General features: G+C 31.2%; 2 protein-coding genes across 4 annotated transcripts; one reads left to right on the top strand and one right to left on the bottom strand.

Annotated features, from left to right (window-relative positions):
* On the top strand, positions 251-6,731 carry LOC109325269 (T-complex protein 1 subunit beta). Of its 2 annotated transcripts, XM_019557530.1 has the most exons (13): positions 251-338; positions 759-786; positions 888-944; positions 1,266-1,331; positions 1,429-1,540; positions 2,567-2,695; positions 3,322-3,393; positions 3,573-3,688; positions 4,293-4,369; positions 4,656-5,141; positions 5,676-5,991; positions 6,374-6,560; positions 6,599-6,731. In XM_019557530.1, exons 2-12 carry the CDS (start codon positions 781-783, stop codon positions 6,518-6,520), a joined length of 1,584 nt encoding a protein of 527 aa, XP_019413075.1. In that variant the 5' UTR covers positions 251-338; positions 759-780; the 3' UTR covers positions 6,521-6,560; positions 6,599-6,731. The 2 variants fall into 2 exon arrangements, with proteins under 2 accessions (XP_019413075.1, XP_019413074.1); XM_019557529.1 differs by having other exon boundaries at positions 6,374-6,731.
* On the bottom strand, positions 7,998-15,742 carry LOC109325271 (auxin transporter-like protein 4). Of its 2 annotated transcripts, none has more exons than XM_019557532.1 (9): positions 15,176-15,742; positions 14,705-14,914; positions 14,422-14,607; positions 13,896-14,008; positions 13,605-13,788; positions 12,754-12,851; positions 11,461-11,668; positions 10,250-10,507; positions 7,998-8,461 (listed from the first exon to the last, which is right to left on the bottom strand). In XM_019557532.1, exons 2-9 carry the CDS (start codon positions 14,894-14,896, stop codon positions 8,225-8,227), a joined length of 1,476 nt encoding a protein of 491 aa, XP_019413077.1. In that variant the 5' UTR covers positions 14,897-14,914; positions 15,176-15,742; the 3' UTR covers positions 7,998-8,224. The 2 variants fall into 2 exon arrangements, with proteins under 2 accessions (XP_019413077.1, XP_019413078.1); XM_019557533.1 differs by lacking the exon at positions 15,176-15,742 and adding an exon at positions 15,025-15,105.

Genomic DNA, 23,690 nt, shown 5'->3' with positions numbered 1-23,690 from the left:
ACTATATAACCTTGTGACCTTGTGATTGGTTAGAAAAATATTTAATAATTAAATATTAACTTAAATATATTTTTTCTGACCAATCACAAGTTCGTGGCACGTGGAGTGACACAAACTGTGGGACAATTATGATGTGTACCCATGAACATATAATGATTTGAATTTATTCACTAATTAAAACCATTGAATTTTGATAAAATTGACAATTAGGATGAAAAGTAAGTTTAGAAAAGTTGTAATTGAATGATTAATTAATATTATTGTCTAGTATATTCTCCTTTCTCTCTTACAAGTCTTTCATTTCACTCTCAACTAAACCCTAACTAACTCTTCAAAGGTAACTCCTTCTCTCCCTTCTCTACCCTTTTCAAACTTAAAACGACATCTTTTGGTTCGTTTTAATGCCACAATGTTAATCAATACTTAGGGTTTAACTCAACTTGTGTTTTGGCTACATTGCACTATTTTTAGTTGTTCAAAACACGCTCTTCTTTGTTTGGATCTTATAGATTGGATCACGAATTATAATTTGCTTTAAAAATCGCTACTTTATATTTTAATCTTTACCATAAACACCTGATTCACTATTTTGATGTATGTTTATGCTTAAAAAAAGTGATTTTTTTTCTTCTTCAAGACTTTTAGCTTCTTAAAATGCCTAACCAAACATATATGCAAGTTTTACAAGTTATTGATTTGATAATACATCAAATATGGGATTGGTTGTTTAACAGATTTTTATTTTTCTGTAATCAGGTTTATCACATTTGAATTCTCAGAATGGCTGTAAGTTACTTAGTTACTTGTTACTAAATTTGTTTGATTTTATTTTTCTTTGTAATTTTTGTTCTTCCTTTGGAAATTGATTTACATTGTGAATGCTATAGATTGATAGAATTTTTAAAGATGAAGCCAGTGAAGAAAAAGGAGAACGTGCCAGAATGGTAAGCTTGTTAGGATTGATATACTAACTTCTAATCTGCATTAGCAAATTTTTCCTTCGGGAAATCGTATGATACCAATTAATGGCACCCGTACGCTCTGGTTATGCGCCATCTAGTATGGTTAACCAGGCTAAATTATCCTAACAACGCTCATCACTTAAGTGTTGTTGCCATTTTTATGTAACTATATTAAGGATGAGTTAACCACACTTCATTTATAGCACTTAGGAGTACCATAGTGTAACCCTCATCCTTTATGTCGAGTCCGGAGAAAGTTGGTTAATTCTATCTGCATGCGTTGTATGATTTTGTTTTGTGCAGGCATCTTTTGTTGGAGCCATGGCTATAGCTGACCTGGTGAAGACAACTTTAGGGCCAAAGGGAATGGTAAAATCCCATCTTCACTCAGTATGCATGTAGATGGGTCATTTTGTTTATTTTTATTTGTAACTAATACATATATCTTGGATGCGATAAACCGCAGGATAAAATTTTGCAGTCAACAGGCAGAGGACAGGAAGTTACTGTCACTAATGATGGTGCTACAATCTTGAAGTCTCTCCATATTGATAACCCAGCTGCTAAAGTCCTTATTGGTATCCTTATAATTTTTTATTGCTGTGGTGGATTTCGTGTAGAATTTTTTAGACATTAGGGGATTTTGGAGAGAGCGAATAAGAAATGCCTATTCAAGTTTTTAATTGGCATGAAACTAATATCAATAATATCTAACTGAAAAAAATCACAGCACAATGATTCCAAAACAAGAAAAAAGTGAAGGTTTTAAAATTTTAATCGCACATAAGAAGCTTCTGGAGTGCTAGGCCAATGGGAAGGCCTTGAACCAACCTAAAGGTAATTGACATATGACCAGAACAAAAACCAAAATATGGCCAGGAGATGGATTAAAGATCCCAACCTAAGGAAATTACAACCTTTGAGATACAGACAAAGATGCACTTACCACCCACTTGAATCTACCGAAGAGAGAAAAATGAATTGATATAGTTCATCGCTGAATGGAATCCATCATTTAAGGTTCTCAAAATATTCAGACCTAAAGTCTATTTACTTGAGGAACATATAACTAGTTAGCCTTGGATCATACCCATAAGTATATGAAAATGGTTAAGGTGAGAGCCTCATGCACTAGTTTGCCCTGTATTGAATTATCGCTTTAAGCATGGGGAAACAGATAAGTAAAAATGAAAAGTTAAATCAATCTGAAATTAAATCCAGAGCTATCCAATGACTAGTCTTGGCTATAACTGGCCTTAATCAGATCTTCAAAAATAACAATCAACTTAAAAGTGAAATCAGGCATTGGTCTGACTTCCAGAGTCCTGATAGTAAATGGACATTTGGTGAATTTGTGCCAATTCATTAGGTAGGTCTTGGACTTTGTCTGCAAATGCTTCAGCATCACTAGAGAACGCCTAGGTTATCATTAATCATGTATTAATAAGAATTCTTTTTGGGCATTGATAATGTTTCATGTGCCACATATTTTTATTTAAGATGGCAAGCATTTGGTTACTGATGAGAACATTGATGTGGATTTTTCTTTGCAATGTAAATATATAAGTTTAAATCATAAGATAATCATCCTTAATCTGAGTTAGACATATCAAAAGTTCAAGACGATGAAGTTGGTGATGGAACAACCTCTGTTGTTGTATTGGCTGGGGAACTTTTAAGGGAGGCAGAGAAGCTGGTTGCAGTTAAGATTCATCCGATGACAATAATATCAGGTTCGGTTCTTTGCTTAGTGCTTTTGTGATGCAGATTTTGTTGTGTTTTAAACGCTGCATGCTTTCTGGTTACAATTTTATTGTCTCACATTTCGAGCATTAGTCAACTTACCTTAATTAGTAATTTCATATAGTAAAGAAAACAATGTCTTTGTCACTGTCCGTTACCCCATACATTATTAATATGTATTATGTATATCAACCTTCATTTGGTGTCTATCATCTGTGAAAGTTCTTTTATAAAAAAAATGAAATGTTCCTTCGATGGTTGATATATTAATCAAATGAATGTAAACACCACTTTTTGTCTTAAAAATGTATTCCTATTTCCTTTCAGCTTTCTAGTTACTTAAGGATCAGTTTAATAAAAGCACTAAAAAATTAAACTACTTTTAGTTTGGTCTTTTGTTTTCTTTCCAAGGCTGCCCAATGTACATTTTAATTTGGCCTGTTTATTTGAGCTTTCCTCCTTCAAGTAAAATGAGAAAAGGACCAGAAACGTAAAGCAAAAAAATTGGCCTTGATGCTTTAGTTGAAACTTCTCGTCCTTGTCAAATTATTTTGTTTCCAATGGTGTCTTTGTGATTAACATTAGTGTGCCTGATATTATTGTTTATGATTTTCAGGTTTCCGGATGGCAGCTGAGTGTGCTCGCAATGCTTTGTTGCAGAAGGTTGTGGATAACAAAGAAGACGCTGGTATGTTTTTCCTTTTGGATAGGATTTATTTTTTATTTTTTACATTTTTTCATTTGTTTCTCAGCATTTGAATGCATTGTTACCTTTTTCATCATTATTATTGTGTTTATAGTGGGTCCTGTTATGGAGGCGTTTCTTGCATCTTAATGTCTAATACATGAATTTACTGGAGCGTGCAGAGAAATTCAGGTCAGACTTGATGAACATTGCAAGGACTACTCTGAGCTCCAAGATTCTCTCACAGGACAAGGAGCATTTTGCAAAATTAGCCGTGGATGCTGTAATGAGACTTAAGGTGAACTGTGACTTCCCTCCTGAATACATATTTCAATTTCAGTCAATTTTCTGCTTTTGACCAATTGTGGAAGAACTTAAGTCTAGACTCTGGAAACATTTGTTTCAGTTTTGATCTACATATTTTTCAACTTACTTGGCTAAAAATTAATTTAAAAAATACAATCCTCTGTCCTCACATTGTTTCTGTTTGACACTTTCTTTCTCTGTTTCGGCAATATCGCTGCACTAGCTCCTAGCTCTGTTTCAGCTTCTGCATTCCCATCTTTTCACACATTCTCATCATGTTCAGACTTTTCTATCTAAACCCGTCTCTGTATTGTGTCTTTAAACTATTACTTTGAATTTTTAGTGATGAACATATGTACAATTTTGATAGCTTTTCAATTTTGAAGGTCTATCATCTGTATTAGAAATTTGTATGGTGTCCTTAATATCTTCGATTAGGCAGCTGCTTCACTAACTGCTGTACCACTATAGCAGCTTTGGTTGCAGATGCCCTGGCCTCAATATCCGGGATTGACTACTATGATTGTTATATATTTGTGTTTTCACGTTTCAATTCCTTGTGTCTTACACTTTAGTGGCCATGTTTCAAACTGCAGGGAAGCACTAATTTAGAGTCAATCCAGATTATAAAGAAACCTGGAGGATCACTAAAGGATTCATTCTTAGACGAAGGGTAAATGGCTTATTCCTATCATTTCAGAAAAAATATACTATTTTGCAGATCGCAAGTATGGAATGCTTCGACCCTTTTTGCATCCTAGAGTATCTTCTATTTATTGAGTTGCATAGGCAGTCTTCAAGGAATTTATATACTGAATTTATTTTCAACTTCTGCAGTCTCCTTCCTTTATAATGGAGAATTTGTATTAGTAGTCTTATGTTTTTTATATTCCAGTATTGCTTATCCTTGCATTAGTCTCAGTGGAAAACAATCTTTCTGATTTGGATTCATTGTTCAGATTCATTCTTGACAAGAAAATTGGTATTGGACAACCCAAACGCATAGAGAATGCAAAGATATTGGTGGCAAACACTGCCATGGATGCAGATAAGGTGAAGATATATGGAGCACGTGTTCGTGTTGATTCTATGTCTAAAGTTGCTGAGATTGAAGGAGCTGAGAAGGAGAAAATGAGGGAAAAAGTGCAGAAGATAATAGGTCACGGTATCAATTGTTTTGTTAACAGACAGTTGATTTACAATTTCCCAGAGGAGCTCTTTGCTGATGCGGGAATATTGGCTATTGAGCATGCTGACTTTGATGGTATTGAGCGTCTGGCTCTGGTTACCGGTGGTGAGATTGCATCAACCTTTGACAACCCTGAGTCTGTCAAGCTTGGTCATTGCAACCTTATCGAGGAGATTATGATTGGCGAGGATAAGCTGATTCATTTTTCTGGTGTTGCAATGGGGCAGGCTTGTACAATAGTTTTGAGAGGCGCTAGGTACTCAAAATTGTTTTTCAATTTTGTGCTTTCACATTCTCTGGTGATTTAATCTTGATGATATATTACTTCAAATCATTTGTCTGTCATGAATTTTTCATTTTCTGGCATAGGATTTGTTTTCGTTGTTTTGTTCATGTTTGTAGTCATTATACTTGATATGAATTGCTCAGTTCCAATGGCCTTTTAGGCAGTAGTGGTTCTATTTTAATAAAATTCACATCTATAATTAATTTCCCCCTTTCAAAATAGTGAATACCTTGCAGCTTATTGAGTCCAATGATTTAATTATACATTGCTGGAGTTTTGGATATTACTTGCTTTTATGCATTTTTTCCTTATGATCATGCCAAGGTAGTTTATGACTTTATGCAACCCTATCTAGTGTTTCGTTGTTTCAATCATTGCACTGTGAGCTGGACATTTATATGAGTGTTTTATGTGCATATGAGTAGACATCTGTTTCTAACAGAGTTGAAAGAATGTTTCACTTTTATGTATGTTTTAAGTCTGACATATCTACTTTTGTGGCAGCCACCATGTTCTTGATGAGGCTGATAGGTCATTACATGATGCCTTGTGTGTCCTATCACAGACAATCAATGACAGCAGGGTGGTTCTTGGAGGTGGATGGCCGGAAATGGTGATGGCAAAGGAAGTGGATGAATTGGCTAGGAAAACTCCTGGAAAGAAGTCTCTTGCTATTGAGGCGTTCTCCCGTGCACTCTCGGCTATCCCGACAATCATTGCTGATAATGCTGGTTTGGACAGTGCTGAGTTGGTTTCTCAACTACGTGCAGAGCACCAGAAAGAGGGGTGCACCTCAGGAATTGATGTTATCTCTGGTTCCGTAAGTACTGAAACTGAGAATTTGGTAGCTTAGACTTATTTTAATTATCACCAAATTTGAAGCATCACATCTTATTGCATGACATTACTGCCGTTTCCTTTCTTATCTACGTGGGTTGCAACAATATGCTCCTTCGCGGGAATTTCTTGGAATTTGTTTAACTTGTTTGTAATTTTGTTTTCTTATCTTGGAATTTATTTGACATGTTTCTGATTGTGCTATTCTCTTCTCACATCATATTGATATTTGTTAATACATGAAATGTTTCATTACTATTTCCAATATAAGTATGTAATGCTAGTGGAGTTAGGATGATGGCATGATATTTTTTTCTAATTTCTTTTGGGCTAACCTACTTTAACCACTTTCACATTCCTTAAAGGTTGGAGACATGGCTGAAAGAGGGATATCTGAAGCATTCAAAGTGAAGCAGGCTGTATTACTATCCGCAACCGAGGCGGCTGAGATGATCCTTCGAGTTGATGAGATCATCACTTGTGCTCCAAGGAGGAGAGAAGACAGAATGTAAAAATCTGGTCAGGGCATCTAACTTTTAGATGCTTGGGATGCATTAACATTTTCAAGTGTATTCCAACAAGTGCTGTAATATTGATATGCTGGTTTTGATTAGTGAAGGAACTGGCTATAATGCTAAAACTTTGTTAGCTAAGTTTTATTTGTTTTGGGTTGGAGTGGAGTGGGTGGCAAATATGATAAGAACATACAAGTTTTACTGAGAACCCTTTATTCATGCCCTTGCAAGGGATTAATTTTGAATTTATGAGAACATTGTCTTTAGCTTGATCCTTAAAAAAACATGTCTTTGGTTCTTTTTCTTGTATCTTGGAACTCCAAGATTTTATAATTGCTCAGCTTCTGAAGTTTTATTGTTTTGCAACAACTTCTAAACAAGTAAAGAAAGAACAACATAGTATGGAATAATGTTCTCTACACCGGGCTAAATTAGCTGGTCCTGGTCGGACCAGCTAAATAATAGAACGGTCCTTTTCCTTCCGGTCTTGGTTAAGCTATTTAACCATTTGCTCGGTCAGACCAACTTGAACCGGTCAAAATCAGTTAAATTTGGTTTGACTGCTTTAATCAAATTAGACTATGATCTTATTACGTTTTGAATGATTTTCTTAAAGAATTTGCAATTCCACCAAAATTCAACAAACAAAGTTATGCACTCCTTAAAAATTAATCATAATATACCTTAAGAGTTGTGAACTCAGAGTTATGACCTTAATGAGCATAAATTTAAGTTTCTTAATCTGCTAAAAAATGGGGAACTCTAATTTAATTAACCATGAAGAGGATCCACTTAAACCAATCTCTAATCATTTACACAAATCCAATGACATAGAGGTTCATGAATTATGAATATGAAGTTTTATATAATAAAATTGGTCACTTAAAAAATGGCACATGAAGAGGAGAAGAACCCACATGCATCCCATGTGAAATTGTAGGACAGGTCCACCCTCCATTTTCTTCACTATGAATGAAGAGTGAGGAATCTTAAAACATGTAACAACCCTTCAAGACTACAATATCCACAAGCATATGTTGTCTTAAATCTTATCCGTATTTGTTATTCCAAATCTTATCTCGTATTAATAATAATGAAACAAAAATAGAAAATTAATGAATGTTTAAATTTTTTAATTTACATGATATATTTTTATTGACATGAGACAGAATTTGGGATATAATTTTTTTTTATTTCCTATAAGTATCCTCGCACTTGAGACAATATTGTCTGAGCCGCAGATGTTTTTTCCATCCACAAGACTCAAACCCAAGACTTTACTTAAGGAGAATCAATCATGTACCACTTGAACTAACACTCGTTAATATTTAGGACATGATTTAAGAAAACATATCTTTATTCTAATAATGATATTAGAATCAATGACACAAAAATATATGGCAAACAAAATCTGAATTGTATAATGTTGCAACCAAATTAAAAAAAAAAGTTGACCAAGAAAAAAGATAAAAAGGAAAGATACCAAAACACATGTAATTTAATTAGCATATGCTTTTGTAGCAAGAGAATCATAACACAAATGGACACACTATTTTTAATCACCTAATCTTATAGGGAAAATTTTAGAAACCTATATAGTAAAACAAAGAAAAAAAGAAAGTTGCAAAACATAGCCAACATACACAATATTGAGGGATCTATGATAAAGAGTATTTTCAGGTTGAACTAGATATGATGTACTCAATGATGAAGGGCTCGAGGGGGTGGCGCCGCCATGAGCGGTGGTGGAGTCGGGGGATGGCATTGGTAGCACTTTGCAAAGAGCCCAAAAGTGTCAATTTGCCTGATGAAGTTGGTCATGCTGGCCCATCCTCCAAACCCAAATCCAACCACAAAAACCCACACCACAATGAATGCATTGATGACATACATTGCACTCCAGCTTGGCAAGAAGAAAGGAGGCTTTTCTGCAGCATTCTGTAATAAAATGAAGAAAAGTTAGTCCCCTACAACATGTAAAAGTCGATATATGTCAGAATTCGCATTTAACAATGTTCATTGAACAACACACCCGTATATTGAACACTATTAAATGTAAGGCGAAAAAGAATCAACAATGTTCGATGAATCAAACACTTTTAAATATGATAGACAGATATATAATAAACATGTCCATGAAATAGTCTAGTCACTCTTGTTTCTATAGTGAGATTCAACATCGCTCACTAAAGCGAGAACTATTGAAAAACACATATTTAACATCATCTTGTGTAGTGAGCGCGTTGAATAACATGTTTTGATTATTGATGTTTCATGTAACCTAGCATCAGAACCGATACATTTGAAGATATTATTAATTCTATTATACGTTAATTTCAAATTCCTACAAATAAAAGTAAAATAATAGGAATAGCAATGATGAGAAATATGATTAGACTAGTAGGGATAATGCAAGATATATATTAAAAAAACATCTTAAGGTTCACATGTTTGTGTTCCTAACTTTCACTATTTTGCTAATTGAAATTGAGAGAAAGATGTACGCACTAACAGTATATGAGTTTTATACACTGTCATTGCATCATCCATCATTAATACTTAATTATTATTGATTTATAAAAAAAAGTAATCAAAATGAAGAGTAGATGTTAGGGTGCATGTACATAAATCTTTACACTGTCAGTGTATAGATTTTACACTCATTGAAATTATTGGTGAGAGATATTAGGCATAGTACAATACAACTATTGCAAATAACTAAATGAAAATGACCACCCACCACCCTCAACTCATCAAATAATGTTTCAAATTCATGCCTTAAATGCTTTTGTACATTTTCTACTCTCTCTCTCTCTCTCTCTCTCATTCTCTCTCTCTATCTCTCTCTGAGGGACAGTGTGTGCAGTGGTCACTTAACTTTTATTTAATAGTGGGATTTGAGAGGTTGTCCCCTCATCAAAACCCTGGTGTACAAGGAATGTAAAATGACAATCATACCCTCCATTGGTTCCATATACTTGCAATCATGCCATCAAGGTAATTCACCTTAGTGTGTTATATGCAATTCTCGGCCCATTTGCGAGTTAAATTTTAGAAGGGAAAAAATCGAAAGGGAAAGTATCAGAACCATGAAATTCACTTGTAAGATAACTTTAAAATATTCTTATTTTTTCTCTTTCTCCTCTAAAACCCAACTTGCAAACGAACCATAAAAAATATAAAAGGAAAAGTTTAGTTGAGAATTTAAATACATTCTCTTTGATCTAAATAAATAATCAACTTGAACAAGACTTTCTAATAAAAACTAACCAAACCAAATTTTAATTCCTTAATCATTACCCTATATAATAATAACATGCAGAATTAAAGATGCTTAATTCCATATACTTCATCATCACAAATTTCCTATGCACCCTTATGCAAGTAATTTGCAGAATAATCAAAGTATGTCTACCTTAAGAGTGTGCAAAACCTTTGTGAAAAAAAAGTGTCCAATTATAGTCACTACAACATGTAACTCCAAACTATGAAAACTACAAATATGCAAAAGGATACGAGAATAAATCTTCTCGACTAATAAAATCATGACATGTGTCATATTTAATTATTTTCTAGAAAAATATTTCTAAAACAACACAAAACAATACACATGTCATGCTTTTACTCGTTGGAGGAGATAAGTTATCTCCCAATACGAGGAGATAAGTTATCTCCCGATACGAGGAGATGTTTTATTCTAAAAGAGTATTTTGAAGAATTCATTACCTGTCTTGCAGAGGCTTTTCTATAAGTAAGCATATGTGCTAAAGAAGGGATGATATAGACAGTGAAGCTAACAAGTAAAGCACCAACAGCAGAGTTAATTGGTCCAAAGAATGGGAATATTATTGCTAAGAACCATATTGGTATCACCACTGGTAACCTTGCTAGTGCTCTCAAACAAATGCTTTTTGTGTCATGCATCCCTATTACCTTCTCCCACACAAAGTACAATGGAGTACATGCAAATCCAAATGTGATAAACTGCATCAATTTATTAAGTGGAAGTTAGAAAGCGTAATACCGATCGTTAACGAATTGATTAGGCTGTTATTATCTTAAAATCAAATCTGAAGTTGATATGTAAACAAATTTGTTTTGTTAGAGCTATTGAGTCTGAATCCATTTCTTTACAAAGTGTAACAATTGTCTATTTGCCTATAGAATGAAAAGGGCGGCTCGATGCATGAGACATTGGGTTGAATGAGGTATATGCATGCAGCCTTATCCCAAAGCGGAGAGGCAGTTTCCAAAAATTGAACTCGTGTTTTTTCTATATAATACATTTGTTATTCACTTAAAAACTCAACACAATCATCATTGAAGGGGAACAAAGGTATTTCTCTACTTTGCTTTTTTTTTTTGCATTAATTGAATTTTACTTCTTTTTCACTAGAAAATTTTGCCTTGAGTGATTTTGGTGGATAAGTGCTTAATTGGAAAGCAAACAGCTAAATAAAAGAAGAAAAATGCTAACTCACACTAAACTTTATGTGAATTAATTTTGAAACATTCATATAACTTTTATTGAAACATTAATATAATTGCACATACATTTAAAAATAAATCACATAATACAAAAAGGAAATGATTGCGTATATTTAACACCACCAACAACAAAATTTCTTCCATTATAAGCAATCAAAACACATACAAATGAAAGGTTTGACCTTAACTAAACAAAATAAAAAGGTTACTTCATGCACAATATCCATTTAAGAAAACTACTATTGAATTTTGTCATAATTTTTTTTTTCGAGAAAAAAACTTAATTTTAAAGAAACTTTGTCCTGAATTAAAGCAACATTTATTGGGCAAGTTATACATACCTATCTATTATGGTCCAAATAAATAACTTAACCAAAGTTTCATTTCAACTCTTGAAAATTAAAATGGTTACTTTATGAACCAAAAAAAATACAAATGTTATAAGTTACCTGATGAATGAGCATGAGTATTACAGCAGCATCACGAAAACCATTCTTAGGAAGAAGAGAAAATGCATTTGAATGGTTAAGCAATTCATCACCAAAAGCCCAATATACAGCAGCAGAAGATGGAAGTGTTAATGTAAAAACATATAATGTGGCCATTAAATATATGTACTTGAATTTCTGTGGCTTCCACATGGCATGCATTATTTCTCTGCATCAAATTCATCACTTTATATACTCAGATAATATTCAATGATAATATAATAGTGTGGACTTTGGAATTTCTAAAAATAACCAAAGATTAGAAAAATTGGTTTTTTACTATATTATAATAAAAGTTACTAGTAATTTAATGGGTATAAGTTGAAATTTTTTATTTGGTTAAAAAAATGTAACTTTGTACTTGACCAAAGTTCAAATGATTTAGATGATAAGAAAAAAAGGGACATAAAAACAGAACATATATTATTTAATTATATCTTGGTAAGATAATGTTCTTAAACTTTGTCTATAGTTAAAATAAAATATGACATCATTGTCTTTAATTAACCATTTCCTAATGGTGATTAACAAAATAAATGTTATGATTGAAGACAATGATGGTACTTGTAGGTAGCTATCATAACATACTTTATAATAAATTTATGGAATTTTTTAATATCAATCTTATGGATTGATGATAAAATCCATAATAAGATATATTTTCTAGGAAATGACACATTCAAAGAATCAAAAGTTTTGTCTTTAGTTTTTCAAGTAAAGTTATTCATTTTTGGATCCTTATCTAGGACAACATAAATATATTCTTACACTTTCCCTAGAAGTAAAATTAAAATAGGACATAATTGTCTTTTTTTAATGAACCATTCAATAATAGTATTAACAAAATAAATGTTATGATTGGTGGCAATTATGACACATGTGAATTGGAACCTAATCACACATGTAGACAGCTATAACATGACATGATATACTTTATAATAAAAGTTTTATCTTCTCCTATAAAGTATTCTTCCTACATATATATCTAATTGGGGTAGGGATATGCAATGCTTTTCAAAACAAATAAAAGTTAATTTCATGATTTTGTCCTAAAGTCTCTAAAACAAAGGTGACATGCAAAAGCTGCAAAGAGGAGAATGGATTCATAATGATGTTGAGAAAAATTAGTATCATTATACATTTTCATTATAGTTCCGAAATTACTCGAAAGTATAAACAAATATAAAATAAGTAGTGTGACCCATTTAAGAATCGAAAAGTCATATGTCGATGTGATGCGAGGAAAGTACTTACACAGTCACTGCATGTCCACCAAATGTGTACAGTATGTTGGTGGCTCCAGTGAAGTACAGAACTAGCTTGTTTGGACCTGTGTGTGTTACATTTTCTACCTGCACCATTATTTCCATAATTAATAATATATTATATCAGAGTAAATACTTCTATATTCATTGTTGATTTAATCTCAAATATGTTAAAATTATACCATTCCAATAATTTAATGAGTCATCAATTTGAACATTCATTTTACCAAATGTATACAAAAAATGTAAATTTGGTGACTTAAATCTTTAAAAGATACAAAGTGGTGAAGGAATTGCTTAATTGACAAAGGGCGACTCAATGCACGAGACATTCACTTAGTGAGGTCCTGAGAAGGCAGATGTACGCAAAGTGGTATACTCTGTAAGTAGAGAGTGTTTCCATAATTTGAACTAGGAACACTACTATTTTAGAAGACTAAATCGATGATAAAAAAATTTAAATTACTAACACTATTGCATGATTAGAAACACTATTATTTTTGTTATTCACTTACAAGTGCTTCACTTTATAATATTAAGAGTAAATATTCACTTTAGTCCTTCATATTTTTTGACCTTACTAGTTTAGTCCTTTAAAAAAGAAAAAACCTAAAATGGTCCCTAAAAATTTCAAATGTGAGTCAAATTAGTTATTTTTAGCATATTTTACAACACTCTATAGAGACTAATTTGACTAACATTTGAAATTTTTGGGACCACTTTAGATCTTTTTTTAGGACTAAATTGATAAGGTCGAAAAATACGATGGACTAAAATGAATATTTACTAATATTAATTACTTAAAGAATAAGAAATTTTTGCAGTAAATTACGAATTTACCTGGCCATGAACAAGTGCAGCTATAGCCATATACCAAGCAGTGTAAGTAGTCATTCCAAGTCCCAAAAAAGACCAAATTCGGTAATTATGAAATGAAGGTATGAACACTGTTGTAGCACAACAAGCTCCAAATATATAAGTCCAAGTCCTTTTGTCCAATTTATCATTGATGTAGTAGATATTACTGTTTTTGCATCATCAACAAAAATACAACAACACATATCATATTAATATTATCCTAAGTTTCTAGCAAAAAATAATAATAATAATATGAAGAATTGTGATATATACCTTGCACATGCTATAAGCTGTATCACAGATCCAAAGAGTAGAAAAGTACAATTAAAGGCAAGTCCTATTGCTTTCCAATATGAACCCAATAAACCATCAAGGACTTCAAACCACTGAAATTAAATACATTATACTTTCAATTTAGTCAATGCAATATGAGATCTAGTCTTATACTATAAGGTCAAACTAGTCATTTTTAAGGTCAACTTAATCCATACCAGGTGTTATAAAACATCCTAAAAAAAAAAAAAAAGGCTAATTTGACTCTATTTGAAATTTGTGGGTACATTTTGTGGTTTTCAATTTTTTGAGGAATCAAAAAATCCAACAAGGCATTGGTCTAGTGGTGTAAGGCCCACTAAATCACAAAGGTGACCAAAATGTCAAAAATTCAATTCTTGTAAGCAAAACTTGTTGAGAGAGGTATATACACCCTGAAATGGATTAGTTCCTTACCTATAAGGTGAGGAGATACCCTTAATAGGTGGTAGAATTAATAGAAGCAAAAGTGGAAAAAATAAATGACCTGAATGACATGGTTCTTGAAATTGGTATTTTCCTTTTCCTTTCTAGTCCTATACTCCACATAGAGTACACTGATTAAATAAGCTGTCCAACTTCCCAAGAGTCCATAGAATATCTGAAGCAAGATTCCTGATACCATACCAAGTTGAGAGAAAGAATATGGAAGTGTCAAAAGCACTTGTGCAACCTATATAAAAAAAAACACATAAATTGGATGGTTAATTATGGACTAAAAATGGATTTTATAAATAAAAAAGTGATTTTTTTTGTTAAGTGATTTTTACTTGATTTGAAGCACAACTGAACCATGCATCCCATACAGAACCACCATGCCAGAGGAAACTTTTGACATTGAACAAAGATTGGTCTTGTTCCTTATTCTCTATTTCAATTCCTCCACCAACACTTCCTTCATTCTCTGTTTCGTTCATGTTAGAACTCACTATTGCTTCTTCTGATTGTTTGTGACCCAACATTTTCTTCACTTAATGGATCTGAAAACAAAATAAAAAAAGACATCATATGAGACAATAACAAAAAAATAACCTTAACCAAATCAAACACTACCCCAGAAAATGAAAGCCAAGAAAAAAGTAAATACTAGTATATAGATCCAGATAACTGAAAATTCCTTCGCAGACTTTTTCACAAGAAAACAACTCCAAAGGAAAAAGGAGATGAAAAAAAAAGTGGGTTCATGGTATTTACATGTTTAAAAGCCAAAATCCAAATAAAAATCACTTTTTTTTACTTACCTTGGTGTTATTATATAGTGATGTCTCTTTCTTCAAAAGGTTTAGAGAATGAAGCTATGTTACTTCCAAAAACAGAATGGTTTCTCTTACTCAAATGTCATGTACTGAGAGCTTAATATACATAATAAGAATTATTTGTATATATGAACCTTGCTTTAAATAAATGCAATGAGATTTTCAGAATCAGAAGATGCAGAACTTGTTGGTTTTGAAGCTTGAAAACTCAGCAATAAAAGCCACCACTTTAATGCAAGGTACAGAAAATTGCAGAGAACAGAACTGCAAAGACGGCTAGAAGCAGCAAAAGCAGAATTGGAAACTGAGAAAAAAGATTAAAAAAAAGCTATAATCTCTTCAAAAAAGTTGGCTTTTTTCTTCTTCAGGTTCAGAATTCAGGTGACTCTTATGAACTATGAAAGGTTTTTTTTTCATAATAAAATAAGAGAGATAGAAATTGAAGGAACTAAAAAAGTTGGCTTTTTTCTAATTCTGATTCGATTCTTGGTGGTGATGATGAATGTTGACACAGAATTTTGGATTTCAAAGTGAGTGAGACATTGTTGTTCTCATTAGTGAAGGAAAGGAGCACTTTTTATAGGCATCAAAAAGTGCTAAGATTATTAGATTATGTCAGATATTAAAACTATGCATTGATTATAAAATAGTGAAACAGTGTATTGAACATGAAGATACTACTTACATCACTGTATTAACTTCCTAAGTAAAAACAAAAGATGTTGCATCCTTAGTTTTATTTACTATAGTTTCTTACGTGTTAATAAAAATATATTATATCAATTAAAACTTAAAACTTTTATTATTATTATTATTATTTTAATTTTATTATAAAATATTATATTAGACATGATTTGTTGTCATTATCATTTCATGTATTTTTTAACCCAAAATATAACATACTCAAAACAATTTTCATTATGAAATAATCAGTTGATGATTGAGTTAGATGAAAAACAAAAACTTGATGACTATTTATTTATTTTAAAAAATATCTTTTAAGTTGTAAGGACATTACTTAAATCCGAGACATTATTTAGAAAAATCAAGCATGTACTATTTGAATTAAGCCAGTTCACTCATGCTCCACCAAGTTAAATAATAACTGGAGGGTTTAGGCAGGTGTTTTTTTAGCCTGAATAGCATTCGAGTTTCTTTGCTCAATCTCAAATAACAAATGCATAAGAGCTGAACCATCCACTAAGTCGAGTATATTGATGTAATAATTGTAGATATATTTGTTGGAGTCTTTCTTTCAAAACGTGATATAAACAAATATTATATTATATAATATTATTAATAATTACCTAATCTCGACTTTAATTTTTTTATTAAACCCGCTTTGCCTCTACTTTAGACTTTATATTCCCTTTCCTAAGAGCTTTAGCTGATAATTGGTATAAAATCCCTTTAAAACTTATTTAATTTCGATTCAAATATCACTAAGAGAAAAGGGGTGGTTTTGTCCAATGAGAATTTGCCCCTAGAGATTTGGTCAAACATAATATATAATATATATATATATATATATATATATATATTACTACATGTTTTCACTAATCTTCTTTTTGACCTTTGGGGTTTAGTGGGGTGAAAGCAATCATTAGAGAAGGATTTTGATGCCACTAAAGTCCTTTATCATGAGGATCAAAACTTGGAGTATGTTCCATTGGTGACCTTCAAATAGGTCCCTATCCTTTCACACCTTTAAATCCCATTCCAAACAAGATGATCATAAAGAAAGAAAAAAAAGAACTTTGTTTTGCTTTCTTTGTTTCGTTTTTTAATTGGTTAAGGATTCAAATGAGCATGGTAGTTTCAAAAAACAAGAACATGGTGATACTAAATCATTAATTGTATGGTATACTTTAGTGTAAAATCTTAATAATATTAAATTAATTAATTATATTATAAACGAATTTTGATAACCAAAGATGTATAGGATAAGGTTAAAAAATATAGAATATTGTTGTCACTCTAACGAAATATTAATATCATGTTAAGGTGAGTCCAATCCCATGTGATTTTTTTATGTTACAAATAATGTATCTTACTTTTTAAGTTTTCGGCCAAGAAAGAACAACTAAGAGACTAACGTGAATCATTGTTGTTATACAATTCATTGGTAAGATATCTCAATTATTTATATAAAATCACATATATTAAATTCTACAAAATATCGTATGATATGACAAATAAAGCATATCTATTTGGGTTTATTAAAAATGTAATGATTAATAAGTGGTAGTGGAGCATTTGCTATGAAATTTGCATGACCAAGTTTTGTGGCTGATCAAAAGCATAAAATGATCACATTGGAATCTTTAACAAATAGGATGTAAAAAAGCATTAACATGAGTTGGGGCCACATCAATCCAAAGACGGAAAATGCCTTTTTATGAATTCATAGGGTTGGTGGACTTAGGGGAACTTAATACTTCCATTTTACTATTTTCCCACCTTTTGTAAGTCTGAGAAACTAGTAACGATACTAGTGTTAAGTTTCTATCTTAAAATCATATGACAATGAAAGGATAGTGTAATATATATTTAAATCCTATATGTTGAGTTTATTCAGGTGTGTAGTTTCACATTGGATATACGGGGAGAAGTGAAAAAGTTTATAAGTAGAACATGCTCATGAAACTAATGCCTTCAGGTTTTGGTTCAAGACGTAATGTCTCACTTGTGACTCTCCACTTTTTTCATACCCCGATAATAATGAAACTCTATGGTAATTGGAGGCTCTCTGATCGCAGTCTAGTTCAATAATATTGGAAAAAAATAATGTAGGTGATATATGAGAATTAGTTGTTATGGTAATACCCCTTTGAAGTGCATGCGATCCTAACTAGAAGCACAAAATGTTGACCAACATTTAGATGTTATAGTCATAATTGATTTGAAAATGAGACATTATATATAAATATATATGTTATACCAATCCATATGTCACTTTATTCCATTGATCAGAAAATATATTCTCTCAATTTATTCATCAATAACTTAAATTAATCCGAAAATGAAAAAGAGTGTATGGGTAATATTCAAGTGATATAGCAAATGACAAAGGAAATGATGATGTTGTAGCATGGACACACATTTCACTTTGCTAAATAATTCACCGTAGATCCTATTCGATGAAACTCATTTTTGGTAAGTAATTTTAATAATTCTTGATGAATAGCTAGGTTGCTTATGAAAGCTTTTATGTTGAAAGGATTTTTTAAACGATTAACTATATCTGAAATGTCATAATATGTATATGAAAGTCAACCAACATTCAAGTTTGTAAAAAAAAAAACCCACATCTAATTTTTTTATATAAAAATTACCCACATCTAATTTTTTTTAATGAAAAATATAGATATGCAAATAAAATTAGTGCATTATATTCTACTTAAATAATGGTGGCTATACATACAAAAGAAGAAAAAGAATCATTAAAGTCAATATTTGTACACATAAATTTGGTGTAATATATACTTAGAATCATTAAATCGACTTCATCAAACTTGAATAAGGTAAGCACGAACCAATACTAGTTTATACATATAGATCCCACAATATGAATCATAGAAAACTAAGCTCTACCATTTAGGGATCAAAATACACAACTAATTTATTTGTGATAGATTATCAATCTTGGTCCCCTCAAACAAACATATGAGTCATTTCTATCAAAGCTATAAATGGCTTTTCAACCAAAGTTGGCTACACTAAATTTCATGATGAGATCAACTTTCTTTCCCTTCTCACCCATGCTTGAAAGTATGTGCATTTTTTTGACTTAAATCATAGATTGAACTACGAGTTTATTATGATTTGGACTTGGAATTTAGAAGTTGTTTGGATTCTTGGAAAAAGGTACAAAATGCATGAGAAAATACCGAAATCGTCATCAAGCAATATTTTATGTATTTCTTTTTGTGTGCGTTTAGACATTAATATGAAGTGGTGTGAAAATGAATATTATATTATTAACATTTTCATGTTTCTTAAAGAGAAATATGTTATGTAAACATGAGCTAGCCCTTCATCATATATATCAATTAGTAATTTTGGATAAATTGAATATTGATTTTTTTAACTAAAACATTTTATTAATGGAAAAAAATAATGTTACAAACAAAACCAATATACAAAATAATTAAAAAGAGAGGTCTTCAAAGAGCCTCAACTATAAATTCTACCCAACAAAAATCAAAACAAAGTAAAACCGAAACTCACCAAAAAAAAAATCTAACAATTATTACATTCCAAATTAAATATCCGATTTGAATCAACTCAAACCAAGACATAATCACAAACTTGTATATTCCTTTGCTCTATATTTATGATTTGAGCTTGATATCATCCATCAACTCCTCCAAACATACTCCATTGTTATAAAAAATCATAACATTCCTACAATTCCATAGAGACTAGATTCCAACCATCCAAATAATGGAATAAATTTCTTTCAAAATCCTAACTTATAATTTATTCTTAATATTATTTTACAATGAACCTCCTACACCCTACCATCTAACCACCTTATAACTCCATTTTTTGTTGATGGTGAGACTCAAACCCACAACCTCTCCATTCCTTACTACCACCTTCTTCACCATCAGATCACCTTATGACTCCCTCATGACCTACTTCATTATTATACAGTTCACTAAAACCATGACCGGAGCTATTATGTGAGGGCATGCATATGAAGACTAGTTTGTAGGGAAGACTTATAAGTGATCTCGTAGACTAGATCCTAGACCTTATTATTCATAATGGACTGGTTCAAATTTGAGGTTAGTCTTCGGCCTTAGGGATTTTGGTCTTCTTGTACATATAGGTAGGAATGAAGTTTATGGATAAGAGTACTACTTGATATACTACTTTAATTTTTTTATTAATAAATGTTATTGCTGATAAAAAGATATTTTTAATTGAATTCTATTTTTTTGCAATCTATTTCAAGATAGTAATTGAGTTAATTTAATACATTAATTAATATAAATTTCGTTGAATGAGTTAACATATTGGGTAGCAAATACCAACAGATGTTGGTTCAAGTGGTACATGCTTGATTCTCCTTAAACAAGAACCCGAGTTCGAGTCTTGTGAATGGAAAAAATGTCCGTTGAGAGAGTTAGCCCCACGTATCCGGGATGTGGATGTTCCCGGTTTGGACAGGATTATCTCCAGTGTGAGGATACTTGAAGGAAACTAAAAAAAATATTGTGTAGCAAATTTTGTGGATTAAAAAGTGAAGTTGCTTTAGGTTATAAACCTGGAATTTAGGCAGCGGAGATCAAGGATTGAAAGCAGGTACCAGAGTTTCTTTTTGTTAACCAAATATAGCAGCCATATCAATGTTTCACTATTATCTTTTGAATTTCGGAGTTCACTGAACCTGTTTTTGGGAAACACTAGCAATATAATATTACCAATTCTAGTAAAAATCATATCTTTCTAGTGTTTTACTTTTGCCCTATCCCTCGAGGTTTGTTTATATATAGTTATTTATTTATTTTTACATATATGAACTCATATTTTATAATGGTTCTTAAGTTTTCCATGCATGAAGGATGTCATTTAACCAAGAATCTAGTTTTTTAAATGAAAAAATTACTGAAGTGAATTTTACTAATATTAATATTTTTCATACATGTGACTAGATTTATGATATCATTTTTAAGGAACTCAATAATTAACCTACCCTATTGGACATGGTTAGTAATTTCGTTTTCTCTTTATATGGTGGGTTAGTATTCTCTCTAGTAATGGAAACACAAAAAAAATAAAAAAATTCTATAATGTGACACATTTACCTTTCAGATATAATGCAATGACACTTTTATTTTAAATGTAAAGATAAAACTAATAACTTATCTCTTTAGTATTAGAAAAGATTCTTCTTCACATGTGAAGTTGGATTATCACACATCAAACTCCGAGCTTATGTTACTGGGTTTGCTTCATTAAGTTGTTGCATGTTCCAATAATGAACTCATTTAGGATCTAGATCTTTCATGAATGCTAATATGTGGAAAAAAGAAGATCCTTTAATATTAGTCAAAGATTGTAGCAAATATTTGTATGGTTAAATAGAGAAAAAGTTGAAGTTGAGTAGGTGAATAATTGACCATTCAATAGTACCTAACTAAAATATTGAAACATCTGAAAGCATCACAATCGGGGCTATATCACATGCATGATGCATGATTATGAACCACTTAATTATTTTCATTATTAACAATTAATGCAGAAATTTATTGCTTACAAAAAAAGTATTTAGTTTTGTACAATAAAAAATGTGTCAAATTTTAATTTTTAATCTTCAGGTCTATCTCTTTACATCATCACTATGTAAGAAAAAATAATAAATGACAATCCGAATCAATATACAAAATTTGTTAAACATATATTAGAGGAAAAATTATATTAAAATGTCAATCTTGAAATTTGATTTCAATTACACTAGACAGTTTTTTTTTCTTCAAATAAAAGTTACTCCAATGTGGCTTATGATGTTATTACATTTGCTCATTGATCCCTCAATATATTTACACTCATTATAACATTAACAACTAATTAGGTCATTGTTGAAAATATCAGTTAATTATCTTTAAATAGTTATAATTACACTCATTATATTAATTTATGGATTTTCTTAAACTCACCCCTTAGGGCTTAGAATAGGAAACAGAAAACAAATATATTTTTGCATACTAAAACTAAATACTTAATATTCTAAAATATACTGAATTTAGTTTTAAATGCATTTTTAATATTTAATGTGTTATCTCTAATGAAATTTATGAATATTATTTTGTCACCTGCATTTGGGTCATTATGAGCTATTATAAGGTTGCAGAGGGTCCAGATATTGCATAGTAGAGAAATGTGATACCTCAATGGCCGGCCAAAGCATGCAGTGAAGCAATATTGATACTGGTTATTGAAATGTGAAGTATGAAGTGATATGAATGGTGCTTCTATTCAAACCTTTCACCATTATTCCTATCTTCAATTAATTCAGTTTATTATGCAACTTGGTGGTGGGTCTCAAGCTCCACTATGTCGATCAATCTATGAGCACAAAAAATAAACACTTCCCAATCTTAAAAAATAAAATAAAGAATGTATCTTTGATAGATCAAAATACATTTTTTGTGCAAGGTTAACTCCTCACATATAACCATTATGGTTAAGGTTAAGAAACCCTTTATTTTTACAGCTTTCTAAAACATGAATATGCAATTTACAATATAATATATATTAGTTTTTACGCTAAAAATGGCTATGTAATGTACCATCAAAGATGAGATGCTTAGTGTGAAGAATCTCCTTGGATGATGTTCCAACAAGATTGAATTTGATAAGAAAGGAGTTTTAGGAGCTCAAGACTCATCACTTTGTGCTCTTTGTGAAGTGATGGATGAATTAACAAGTCATTTGTTCTTCTCATGTTCAAAGTCCTATAATGGTTTGGCAAAATCTACTAAAGGTTTGATCTTAATTCATTTATTCATAATGACATTAAGTCACTTCTTATTAGATTCAAATTTGTCATGGATGGAGACAAAAAATAAGCAATAATGGATGTCTCTCTCATTCGTTATTATATATGGACTTTATGGATGAGTTGTTAGGAACAAAGTCGTTTTTTAGAATGGTCATTTCAAATTTGATGAGGTATTAGAATTAATTTTTCTGCACTCCTGGAATTTGTTTGAGGCTTGTTTTCCTTCCTTCAACTACTCTTTTCATGGAGTGGATGATGTTTCCTTCTAAGTGTTTGTTCTGAGTATTAATATATCTATGACTATGTACATAAGAGTATCAATTGTTTTCCTAATGTTTTTTTCCTTTTAGTTTATTAATATATCTAATTGCTGACAAAAAACCTAAAAATGGATTAGTAAAGTTCTATGTTTAGTATATTCATTTTCTCAACAATAATTTCCCCCTCTAGCATGTACTACATGTATAAAGATGAAATTATCATACTTTGGAATTTAGTTGTCTATGTGCTGAATCTTCTGGTGATCCCAATTCTTAATTTAAAAAAAAGAAAGATAACTAATATCATTAGATTTGTTGGGAGTCATAAGGTGGTGAAGTGTGAATAATTTAAGCTAAGGAATGGACTGATAAGGAAGTCAGGGTTCAAGTCTCATCCATTATTAAAATTTGTCTATAAAAACATTATTACTTATTATTTATTTATTGATAAATGTGGCAATGAGGACTATTTTTTTTTATAAGAACATAACGAGGGACTAATTTTTTGTGATAGAGAAATGAGTGGCTAATTTGATGTCATATATATATATATATATATATATATTTGAAATACCAATTTAATGTGTTTAAAAAGGAAGATCAATGTGGTGTTATGTATCTTTATAGGATCAAAGTTTATAAATTTACTTTTTTTTCTTCAGGAAAAGTAATTTTATTAATGATGTCGCGAAGGTACAGGGAACTAGCAAATTCTTATATTGATTAG

Source organism: Lupinus angustifolius, chromosome LG13 (assembly GCF_001865875.1).
Source record: "Lupinus angustifolius cultivar Tanjil chromosome LG13, LupAngTanjil_v1.0, whole genome shotgun sequence".
Taxonomy (NCBI): Eukaryota; Viridiplantae; Streptophyta; class Magnoliopsida; order Fabales; family Fabaceae; genus Lupinus; species Lupinus angustifolius.
Note: the sequence above shows the minus strand (reverse complement) of the source record. Positions and strands in the feature narration are given on the sequence as shown.

Excerpts from the sequence above, each read along its gene's own strand:
- LOC109325271 (XM_019557532.1), bottom strand. The coding sequence starts at position 14,896 with ATGTTGGGTCACAAACAATCAGAAGAAGCAATAGTGAGTTCTAACATG. Across the intron at positions 14,608-14,704 it reads TCAGTTGTGCTTCAAATCAA|GTTGCACAAGTGCTTTTGAC; the intron begins GTAAAAATCACT and ends TTTTTTATATAG. Across the intron at positions 8,462-10,249 it reads GAAAAGCCTCTGCAAGACAG|AATGCTGCAGAAAAGCCTCC; the intron begins GTAATGAATTCT and ends ATTTTATTACAG.
- LOC109325269 (XM_019557530.1), top strand. Across the intron at positions 2,696-3,321 it reads TCCGATGACAATAATATCAG|GTTTCCGGATGGCAGCTGAG; the intron begins GTTCGGTTCTTT and ends TATGATTTTCAG. Across the intron at positions 5,142-5,675 it reads ATAGTTTTGAGAGGCGCTAG|CCACCATGTTCTTGATGAGG; the intron begins GTACTCAAAATT and ends CTTTTGTGGCAG.